Source organism: Aricia agestis, chromosome 21, assembly GCF_905147365.1.
Source record: "Aricia agestis chromosome 21, ilAriAges1.1, whole genome shotgun sequence".
In the NCBI taxonomy this organism is placed as follows: Eukaryota; Metazoa; Arthropoda; class Insecta; order Lepidoptera; family Lycaenidae; genus Aricia; species Aricia agestis.
The window spans coordinates 8,993,657-9,005,510 of NC_056426.1; the positions used below are offsets into that span (position 1 = coordinate 8,993,657).

An 11,854-nucleotide genomic window follows, 5' to 3' on the forward strand; every position below is an offset into this window, starting at 1 on the left:
ATGAAAACAGATGTCGCTTTATTTTTTACTTCATTATTGTAACTCTATACTAATATTATAAATGCGAAAGTATCTCTGTCGGTCTGTCAGTCTCGCTTACACGCCAAACGCCAAAACTACCGAACCGATTGTAATGAAATTTTGTATACAGATAGTCTAAAGCCTGAGAAAGGACATAGGCTACTTTTTTACTGGAAAAAAGGGTTTTTGTTGACATCGCGCGCTATAAACTGAAGTCCACGCGGACGAAGTCGCGGGCAACAGCTAGTATAACCTATAGCCTTTCTCGATAAATAGGCTTTCTAACACTGATAGAATTTTTCAAATCGGACCAGTAGTTTTTCACCCTTTCAAATAATTTCCCCCCGTTTTTTCCACACTTTCCCCTATTTCTCCGTACGTATATAGTACCTGGATGACCGAGCTTGTTGTTTGTTTGAGTTGCCAGTTATTTAATATAAAAAGAGTTTTTAATTTCTTGTTCGTTAATGTTTCAAATAACGTAATTATTTTTCTAATTATATAGGTACTTGGATAATCTTCCTGATATAACAAAAAACAAGCCATATTAAAAATGACGATGTCTTTTGACAAATCGAATTCTCTGAGATCTAGTAACCCTGACGTCAATACCTGTCAGCGTTAGCGCTCTCCATTGGCTATTGAAACCACATATGATGTAAAATAAGATCAATAAAATATTATAATGTAATATGCAGATATGATCAAATGATCATATATATTGGATCCTATATATGATCATAGAAATGATCCAATATAAATGATAATGTAATACCCCCATGTAATAATAATAGCTCCCACACCGGTTTCGGTGACGGTGGCCGGTTTCATCGAAACCAGGCCAGCTACGCAGGAGTAATTTTATAGTGCCCAAGTGTGTGCGCAGTATACAGGAGCACTCTCTATTCCTTTACTCTCATAACCCAGTGGGACGGAAGACCGACACGACCGGCGAGAGATCAGGCGCAGGACCGGCTTTTTACATGCCCATCCGACGCATGGATCGTCTTGTCAGACAATCAGGTGATCAGCCTGCATTGTCCTAACCAAACTTGGAAATAACATGTTTCCAACGCGGGAATCGAACCCACAACCTCCGAGTCAAGAGCCGCGCTCTGTACCACTAGACCACGGAGGCGTCACTCTCTCACCCCCATGTAATACCCCTATGGTACACATTGTAACATTCATGTCGTAAAAAAGCGTGCGACATAAACTAAAATCCAAATATCACTTCATTCCAATCGACTACATACTTGAACGTAGTATAAAGAAAAATCGAATACGAAAACGAGTATATATACACGTTGGCCGCATATTATGTACGCGGCCAGTCTGAATCAACCTTTTGACAAAATGTCTTAATTCAAACATCACAACTATAAATCTTTCCAGTAAGTATGCATTAGTTTGTGGCTGTTTAAGTCACCTCTTCGATTAAACGACTTACTACAAACATCACAACTATAAGTCCTTTCAATGGTATGTAATATTTTGTGACTGTATATGGTCTCTTTCTGCCTAAATGTCGTACTACAAACATCACAACTATAAGGTTTTTCATTAGCATGACTGGCATGTATTTTTTTGTGTCTGCTTAAACTTTGTTTATCCGGAAATGTCTTACCACAAACATCACAACTATATGGCTTTTTAGTGGTATGTATTAGTCTGTGCTTGTTTAAAGAACCTTTTTGATGAAACGACTTACTACAAACATCACAACTATAAGGCTTTTCATTGGAATGTATTAGTATGTGACTGTTTAAGTAACCTTTCCCCCTAAATGTCTTGCTACAAACATCACAACTATAATGTTTTTCATTGGCATGTAATAGTATGTGCGTGTATAAGTTACCTTTACGCCTAAATGTCTTACTACAAACATCACAACTGTAAGGCTTTTCAGTGGTATGTATTTGTATGTGACTTTTTAAGGTACCACTTTGACGAAACGATTTACTACAAACATCACAACTATAAGGTTTTTCAGTGGCATGTATTAGTAGGTGACAGTTTAAGCTATTTTTTCGCCTAAATGTCTTACTACAAACATCACAACTATAAGGATTTTCATTGACATGTACTCGTATGTGACTTTTTAAATTACTTTTTAGATTAAACGACTTACTGCAAACATCACAACTATAAGGTTTTTCAGTGGTATGTGTTAGTATGTGACTTCTTAAGTAACTTTTTTGAGCAAACGACTTACTACAAACATCACAACTAAAACGTTTTTCAGTGGTATGTATTCGTATGTGACTTTTTAAGTTACTTTTTTGATTAAACGACTTACTGCAAACATCACAACTATAACATTTTTCAGTAGTATGTATTTGTATGTGTCTGTTTAATAAACATTTTAAACGAAAACATTTACTACAAACATCACACTTGTAAGGTTTTAGTTTAGGGTGAATTCGCTTGTGGTGTATATTTAAAAGTCTTGTAGAAATGAATGTTTTGTTGCAGACATTACAATCATAATGTTTTGTGTCATCTTGTGTCGGCTTCGTGGGAATATGCTCATACGCTGACTCTCCAGTACTTTCGGCTTCGTAATGACTTGGACTTTCCGCACATTCTTCTTTTATAGCTGCAAGAATAATATTTGTTCAGTAATAGAAACTACAATATACATTCCCAACAATGGAAACTACTATTATACCTCCATAGCCTATAGGAACAAAATGCATATATAGGTAGGTACAGCTGATTGTTAACCAACTTTGCCCGTTGGGAATCGGGTCTTATGGGATTAAAAATAAAAGTGTCTGGAATCTCCTTGCATTTGCATGGCGGAGATGTGGTTAGCCTTAAGTGGATCTACAACAGTATCATATTATACTCACCTGGACTTTTTGATTCTCGACCCGGACTCTCCACAAATTCTACAGCAGTGTCCTCTACATATTCTTCTTTAAAATCTAAGAAAAAAAAATGATTAGGCACTTAAAATATAACTGGACCCCGCAGTGCTACCAGCTAAATTAGTATGATTTCTAATCGGATATTTTTCTGCAGTAAAATACACTACGTGTTATCCAGGATGTCAGATTACTCCATACTAAATTTTATTTAAATCACTTCAGCCGATTAGACGAAGAAGTAACAAACATACAAAATCACAAACTGCATCGAGCTAATATGGCGCAGCCCCCCGCCAAAACAAAAACAATCCAGAAAGTCCAAAAGTGGGTTAGGTTAGGTTAGAACTTAGACCACAACACAGAGGGAGCCGAGCGAGCGCAGCGAGCGTGCTGCGGCAGCAGCCGGCGACCGTCATCAATTAAAAGGGGGGACCAAAACAAAAACAAACACAATCCAGAAAGTCCAAAAGTAGGTTAGGTTAGAACTGTGACTGTGCTGCGGCAGCAGCCGGCAGCCGCCGGCGCCCGTCTCAAAACAGAATTCCAAAAATTTCAAAGGTGTGTAGCTCCAAAACTGCCCATCCTCCCCACTCCCCCTCACCCCCGCTCCCCATCAATCTTGGGGTAGGCTGCCGAACCTTTACCCGTGTTGTTTTTAGGGTTCCGTACCCAAATAGTAAAAATGGGACCCTATTACTGAGACTTCGATGTCTGTTCGTCTGTCTCCAGGCTGTAACTCAATAACGGTAATAGCTAGAGAGTTGAAATTTTCACAGATCATGTATTTTTGTTGCCGCTATAACAACAAATACTAAAAACTAAATAAATATTTAAGGAGGGCTCCCATACACCCAACAAACGTGATTTTTCAAACATTTTTTGCTCGGTATCAATGATGACAACCGGTAGGCACTTGAAACGTTCACGAAAGCCTTTCGAAATACATACATTATATATATATATTGTACAGCAGCCCGGATACTTGGTGACACTTGTTAGATGTGAGTGGAGTTGTCAATGGGATTATTATTTTTTAACAAAAAATTAAAACCGACTTCCAAGGTAAAAACAAAAGTAATATTCTTAAACATAATCTAAAAAGAATCAAATAATTCTTATTCCTTATTATAGTGCCGTCTTCAGACTTCGCCTAAATCTCAACTATTTCTACTCAATCTTCCTGCTTTTGAAGTCGCTAATCCTCCCGCCATTTATAACAATTTGTCAAAATCAAGTACCTTACTTATTACTATTTAAAATATAATAATCACTTATTAAAATTATATATAGTGACTAACATAATATACCGATTTAAATAAATATAATATCATAGCTTGGCCTTTGACATCTGCTAACACTTGCGCAACCCAATTTTTTCCAAAATGAAATTTAGCCTATGTTCAGCAGAAATAATGTAGAATCTATTGGCTTTTGCTTGGAGTAGTTTAAATAAAGCCAAAATTCTCGAACTTGTATCTATAAGGATTTAAAAGTTCTGTTGGGTACCTTCGGAACCAAGGTACATCCTGGTGCAAAATCTTACTTTTTGGTAGTATATGCCTGAAACACTTCAGAAAAAATCACTATATGTTTCCATATAAATTTTGAGGAGTTCCCTCGATTATGGATCCCATCATCAGGTCACCACTTTTATGAACATGGTACCAAATTCGAGTCAAACCCTATACAACACAAAAATAATTTTGAAATCGGACCACAAACGGCTGAGTAATGGTTGAACATACATAAAAAAAAAACATACATACAGCCGAACGTATTACCTCCTCCTTTTTGGAAGTCGGTCAAAAAGCAAGATGAATGAGATGTTTTGTTCGGTTATTATAGAAAAATAAAGTTAGTGAGAATTTAAAACGTTTTTGCATTGGATTGAGCCCCATCCCACATATACAGGGTGTAAGACCACTTCCGATAACTTTGGGGTATGATTATACTACATTTTCTGATTACGAATATGTATTTTTTTTTTAATTTTTTACATTTTTTATTCTTTATTTTTTTATAATTAAAACCCTTTAAACATGATAATAAACCACATAGAAAAATATTTTAAAATATTTTTTTAAATTTTATTATTTTTACCCCAATAAGCATTTGCAAGCGCGCGGTCAACGTTCTCGTGTTCCGAGTAGGTACAAACCCGAGAACGTTGACCGCGTTAATCAGCTGTTAGCTCCGCCCTACGCACGCTAAGTCGAAAGGTCGTATGCGACGAATGACGATACACTACGAGTTACGACTTACGACAGAACACACAGAAACCCAAATGTATGTCTTTTCAATTTCAAACCCATGAAGGTCACCATGACGTGGAACTTAGAACTCTGACCTCTGACCTCTCATCTAAGCTACTTGCAGTGTTAAGAGTTTAATGGTAGCTCATGTAGAAAAATGTAAGTAACTGTCTGTGCATGTGTAACAACTTACGACAGTATGGCAAACTTCTAAGATTATTAGACTCGTTAAAAAGTTCATCGTAAGTAACGAAACCTATGCGGATGAACTGTTTATCCGCAATCGTCACTTATCAATCGAAATAACAGATGATACACGAAAAAACCTCATACATAAAACTGGCAATTAACTTACGTGAAAAATGTTGAGTTCAAGTGTTCTTACTTCTTTATGTATTTTGAAAATAGTCCTTAACACCAAGCAATAAGACCAGTCACCACCAAGAACGTCAAAAAAACTTCTCGTTAACGAAATGTATCACACCACAAAGTATTTTATTACAACTGAAATAATAATCAATTATTAACACTTTACACAATACTACCACGTTTTGATACTTGAAGTAATTGTTAAAAAATCAAACTTATCTCCTAACAACTCTAACAACCTATTACCTCAATGCTCAAATGGCTACTAAATTAAAAAATCTATTTTAATTTTTGAAATAATGTTCGTCGTGTATCGACTTTCGGAAGTAGTCAAAAGACACCGAACGGCGGCTTGCTTTGATCGCGGCGCCGACAAAGCGCGCCGCTCTGCAGGTGCCGACGCACGTGTCGCTAATCCATTTCAAGGACAATCTAAGTGTTGTACCCTATAAATTCAATACTATTTAGTCGATATTTAAATTACCATTAAATAATAAAAATTATAACTATTATTTAGTAGATCTCATCTCATTTTTTAAATTCGATACCTACATTATCGTGATAAAGTGATTGTTATACCGTGGTACGCGTTATGCGCGTCTAAAATACTTTAATACCTAATTAATTAAATAACTTTTAATTATTGTCGCTTTTCTTAATATTGAGTAGATATTTGTTTATTTTTAGTTTGACAGTAATCAATACGTACTCGTATGTAAAACAATTAATACGATTTATCGATAAAAAAATTATCGATTACTCAAAATATTCACATTGCACAGGGATACATCCCTATTATTTTACAAAGTTTTTTCTTCAATTTTGTTCAGTCGGCTGTCTAACACGCGCCGTGCTGGTGTAGGTACTGTGACGTTTTTGTTTAAGTTTTGTAATTTTACGTTTAGATGTTGTCATATTGCTTGTTGTGTGTATTGTTAACTATTTTTTTTTATGTTTGTAATTAATAACGGGCCGTGACAAGATACGTCCGATGAATGTGCGATGCTTTAAGGAACAGGTGAACATCGTCGTCGATAGACGATAGTGCGGTTTAAACAGTGCAATAAAAAGTGTTTAAAGAATTGGAATGTCTCCTGTAATTACTTTTGTTAAGTGTTGAATAACTCTGCAATCTACATCGAGTTAGATGGATCATGGAGCACAGTTCGAACTGCATTTCATAAAAGCAGACAGCTGATCACAGGTCAGTGAACATGTTATCACGTATGTTTTCCATTGATAGGTATTGATAGGTGCAGTAGGTAACTGTGTATGTATTTTTACAGATGTGTAAATCGGATGATGATCGGATGTGAATTATGATTTCTTTTCCTTTTTGGCCGGAAGTAAAAACTGAGTATTTTTGAGTAAAAACCTGAGAAACGGTAATTAATAAATTGTAACATTTTGTTAAATCGTGAAAACTATTGTAATTTAATAATCATTACAATATTGGTGGTTTATTCACTACCTACAGGCTAGGGTATAGGGCACACCACGATCAGCTGTTTTGTCTTAACTCATGACTAGCGCAGAGCCGCGCGCGCGGTATTCGGCGCGGGCGGCGCGGGGGGGCCGGCTCGGCCCGGGGTTTCATTCATTGGCGGCGGGCGATATTATCGCTCATTAACTGCACGCATTATACATTGCGTGTTGAAAATTTTGACTATTTTAAAAACTGGCGATTACATGAAAATTTCTTGCACCAATGGATATATCTCATGCCCTATAATAACCCCACGAAGTTATCGGAAGCGGTCTTTTGACACCCTGTATGTATACTTTAATACAATATGTTAATACATAATATTAAAGTACACATATATATTTCGAATACTAAATTTTTGGCTTACTTTGGCTGTATAACAGTACGGAACCCTTCGTATACGAGTCCGACTCGCACTTGGCCGATTATTTTGACGACCTCTGTGGCTCAGTGGTGAGTGTTGGTAGCTCAAGCCGGGGGTCGCGGGTTCGAATCCCGCCGACGGAACAAAAAGTTTTCAATTTTTCCAGGTCTGGATGTGTATTAAATATGTGTATGATATAATAAAAATCTTAAATATATGCAGCAAAGGGTATATATACAAAATACATATAAATTGAAGTTAGCCGAATAGCCCAGTCACAGAATTACTGGGTTAATACCAATATATTTTGAAAATATAACCTAAAATAGCTGAAATAAAAGCTGCTTAATGATTTAAAATTTACCCTGTTGCTACTGTAGCGCCACCCTAATTTAACGCATTTCAGCGGAAAAGTTTTGGCCATTTCATTTCCCGTCTACAATAAATAGAGTTAATATTTAAAACTGATGTTTTATTTGAATTTTTCAAGAAAATATATTTTACAAATCTTTCTAGGCTTATTCTTATTATTTATGTACAAATAAACTTACATATTGTAACGAGCGCGATAAATAAAAGATATTATATGACGAGTCTGATGACCTCATATCCAAATCGGAAGTAACGCAAAAGCGTTTTCGTCTGTACAAATCACTGTACAAATCCTATTTTCATAAAATTATATTTTCAAATCGACTTTATTTATCAATCATAAGATTCATAAGCTTTTATTTGATGATAAGGGTGAAATACGGTTTCCTAAGCCAAGTTCTACTAGAATTATGCATTTGTTTAATGAAATTGAATATAGGTCAAGTAGCCTATTGATTGAATTTTATTTTAAGGAACTGAAATTAATTTTACTAATTATTATTTAACTGATTGTAATTTTTATAAGGAATTGAAATGAATTTTATTGATTTTAATATGAATTGATTGATATTTTATTTATTTGACAACCTCTGTGGCTCAGTTCGTGGCATAAAGTTGATATACCTAGCGGAATAGAGCAATAATTTCGAGCTGTCAAACAACACCAAAATTGGTTTTCATCTGTGTGAAAAATATGTGTACATATACACTTACACAAGCATGATTGAACATGAATTCTATGAGATTAAATTGTCAACGTGCGGCACGTGCCGACTGGACGTCAAAAAATGAGTGATGCTGTCATGTATCACATGTCTCTTTTTACCACCAAGTGTTACTGATAGTGACATCTCTCTTGCTCAGGCCTTTGTTTCTCTATTCCGCTAACTTTATGGTTGGTGGGCTGTTGGTTGCTCAAGCCGGGGGTCGCGACCCGTCGACGGAACAAAATTTTTTCAAAGTTCCAGGGTCATGGATGTGTATTAAATATGTGTATTATGTAATAAAAATCTCAAATATATGTTACATAGTATAAAAGTATTATTATATATATTTCCGTTGTCTGGTACACGTCAGTCTGGCCCCGTGTTAAGTAACACAAGTCTTTCACCTGAAGGACTTGTGTTACTTAACACGGGGCAAGACTGACGTGGTGTGAAGCGTTAGATTTTATATTATTATTATATTTCATTGTATCTTTGACCATTAATTGATTGTTTTATTTATTTTTTATGGTTTGAGAATGTTTTGACTGAGTATTCATATTTACATAATTTTTTGAGAATTGTGTTATAATTTAACTAGCTATTTGACCGAGCTTTGCTCGGTATTCGATAAAACACGAATAAAATGACATTTTCTAAAAATGATTCCTAGCTAGATCGATTTATCGCCCCCGAAACCCCCTAAAAATTAATTTCATGAAAATGGTTTGAGCCGATTCCGAGATCCCAATTATAATATACTAGCTGTTGCCCGCGACTTCGTCCGCGTGGACTTCAGTTTATAGCGCGCGATGTCAACAAAATTGGTGTCAAAAGCTTTTATAAAAAAAACCCTGGTACCCCTTCAATCAAAACAGCTGTACAGTGTGCACATAATATTTCATTTTTTTAAATTAAACTTTATTTTATGCCAAATTTTAAAGCTTATTTAGTCCCCCAATTACACAACTTTACCCATAAACTATTTATCATTGATAGGTTTAAGGTTACGTCACTGTATATGTATAATATAAAGTACTGACTTATTAAATAACATAAAAAAGAAATAACAATCGAAAAAAAAATAATGAAAAAAGTGATACCACCTCTTATAGAAAGATGTTGGGCAAGCGTTAGCGCGATGTAAGAGACGCACGGCGCCATCTAGTATGAATTTTTGGAACTAACTTAATTTGAACAAATTTTCGTATTTTCACCCCCTTACAACCTTTTTTTTTTCCAGTAAAAAGTAGCCTATGTCCTTTCTCAGACTTTAGACTATCTTTATACAAAATTTCATTACAATCGGTTCGGTAGTTTTGGCGTGAAAGCGAGACAGACAGAGATACTTTCGCATTTATAATATTAGTATAGATTATATATTATGTATATACAAGAATTGCTCGTTTAAAGATATAAGATTTAGATTCTATTTAGATCATAAGTTTGATATGGTTAGATATTATAGTAGTAAAGCATGATTTTTTATATTTTAAATATTTCCATGCCCTAGAGAAAGCCTTTTTTATATTTAAAAATATTTACATGCCCTAATAATAATAATAGCACCGGTTTCGGTGATGGTGGCCGGTATCATTGAGACCAGGCCAGCTACGCAGGAGTAATTTTATAGTGCCCAAGTGTGTGCGCAGTACACAAGAGCACTCTCTGTTCCTTTACTCTCATAACCCAGTGGGAAGGAAGACCGACACGACTGGCGAGAGATCAGGCGAAGGACCGACTTTTTACATGCCCATCCGACACATGGATCATCTTACTTGTCAGACAATCAGGTTATCAGCCTGCATTATCCTAACCAAACTTGGAAATAACATGTTTCCAACGCGGGAATCGAACCCACGACCTCCGAGTCAAGAGCCGCGCTCTATACCACTAGACCACGGAGGCGTTAACACATGCCACATGCCCTAGTAGAAATTGTGAACTATTATAATCGGCCAAGTGCGAGTCGGACTCGCGCACGAAGGGTTCCATTATAGAGCAAAAATAGGCCATAAATTGTTTTTTTTCTTGTATGGAAGCCCCCTTGAATTTTAATTTTATTTAAAAATTATTAATATTTATTAAAGTGCACATATAATAAAGGCATTTGTGAAAATTTCAAGTGCCTACCAGTTGCCATTATTGATATCGAGCAAAAAAGGCCTAAAAAACATGTTTGTTGTATGGGAGCCCCGCTTAAATATTAGTATTATTTTGTTTTTAGTATTTCTTGTTATAGCGGCAACAGATATACACAATCTGTGAAAATTTCAGAAGCAGTTCTTGAGATACAGCCTGGCGACAGACAGACAGACAGGCAGGCAGGCAGGCAACCAATTCATTGGAAATAAACACTTACTTACCTACTTACTTTTATACCCTATCGTGCCCCACTACTACTACTACCCCCACTACCCTCACCAGACCCTCGAACATATGAATAAGCGGTAACATAGTCAAGCAAGTACGGTCATTCAACAATGCAAATCTGTTATTTTTCTTTTCTTTTATGATCTCTAATTGTTCGGGCACAGTACTCAGCCGAAAGCCTTTATCGCATTTATGTAAAACTTTTTAGGCTATCGAGCACGGTATGATTACTATCTAAAAGATGTTTAGCAAGATTTGTCTTATCGGGATGACCATTCCTATAAGCCGCGATATGTTCTTTATACAGAGTCTCAGAGCTGCATCTAGTTTGACCCACATATACACTATCACATTCAGGACAATCAATATTATAGACACCGGACTGATATTTGCAGAAAAAAAACAGAAATAACCTACTTTCTTCCTTAATAGTGACGGGGTGCAACTGGATTTTTGCAGAATTTTGTGGCAGAGACCAGGCATAATTGTCTACCATGGACAGTTGTACTAAAGGTCTCGTGTCAGTCTGAAATGATAAAAATTGTAAAATGAATAGGTAAGTAAGTTTTCAATTATTGTATTAATATTATAATTTAATCAATGTAAATGTTTTACAAGTAAACTCATTTTATCATTTAAATTACCTAGAGGTGCATGAAATTAGCAAATATTTGATAAAACTTTGAAAGTAACTATTACCTGACTGGCTCTACTATTTTCTTGTATTTGCGTCAACAGTTGCTGGCTCTGAAGAAGCTTTGTGTAGCAAATGTAGCACAGCGGGTGAGGGTCGGCTTGTATCTGGTAAAAGTGAAAATAATATACTTAAATAAAATTTGATGAAATTAGTAAAAAGCAATGTTCTTTTGTTCAGGAGAAAAGTGAAGATACACAACCTCAATGCCTGATAATTCTTCGTACACATTTTGCAAGTGTGTATATTTAATATTAAATACTTTTGCTACAGAAAAACACAATAAACATATCCCTTGATCCATTTTTCCGTACGCCAGCAGGGTTTTCTTTTTAGAACAATACAT

General features: G+C 35.7%; 1 protein-coding gene across 1 annotated transcript; it reads right to left on the reverse strand.

Annotated features, from left to right (window-relative positions):
- Window positions 1–1,727: 1,727 nt before the first annotated feature.
- LOC121737890 lies at window positions 1,728–11,854 on the reverse strand. Its single transcript, XM_042129623.1, has 6 exons — window positions 11,708–11,854; window positions 11,514–11,615; window positions 11,232–11,340; window positions 2,877–2,951; window positions 2,412–2,620; window positions 1,728–1,795 (listed from the first exon to the last, which is right to left on the reverse strand). The coding sequence occupies exons 1-6, from the start codon at window positions 11,852–11,854 to the stop codon at window positions 1,787–1,789; spliced, it is 651 nt and encodes a 216-aa protein (XP_041985557.1). The 3' UTR covers window positions 1,728–1,786.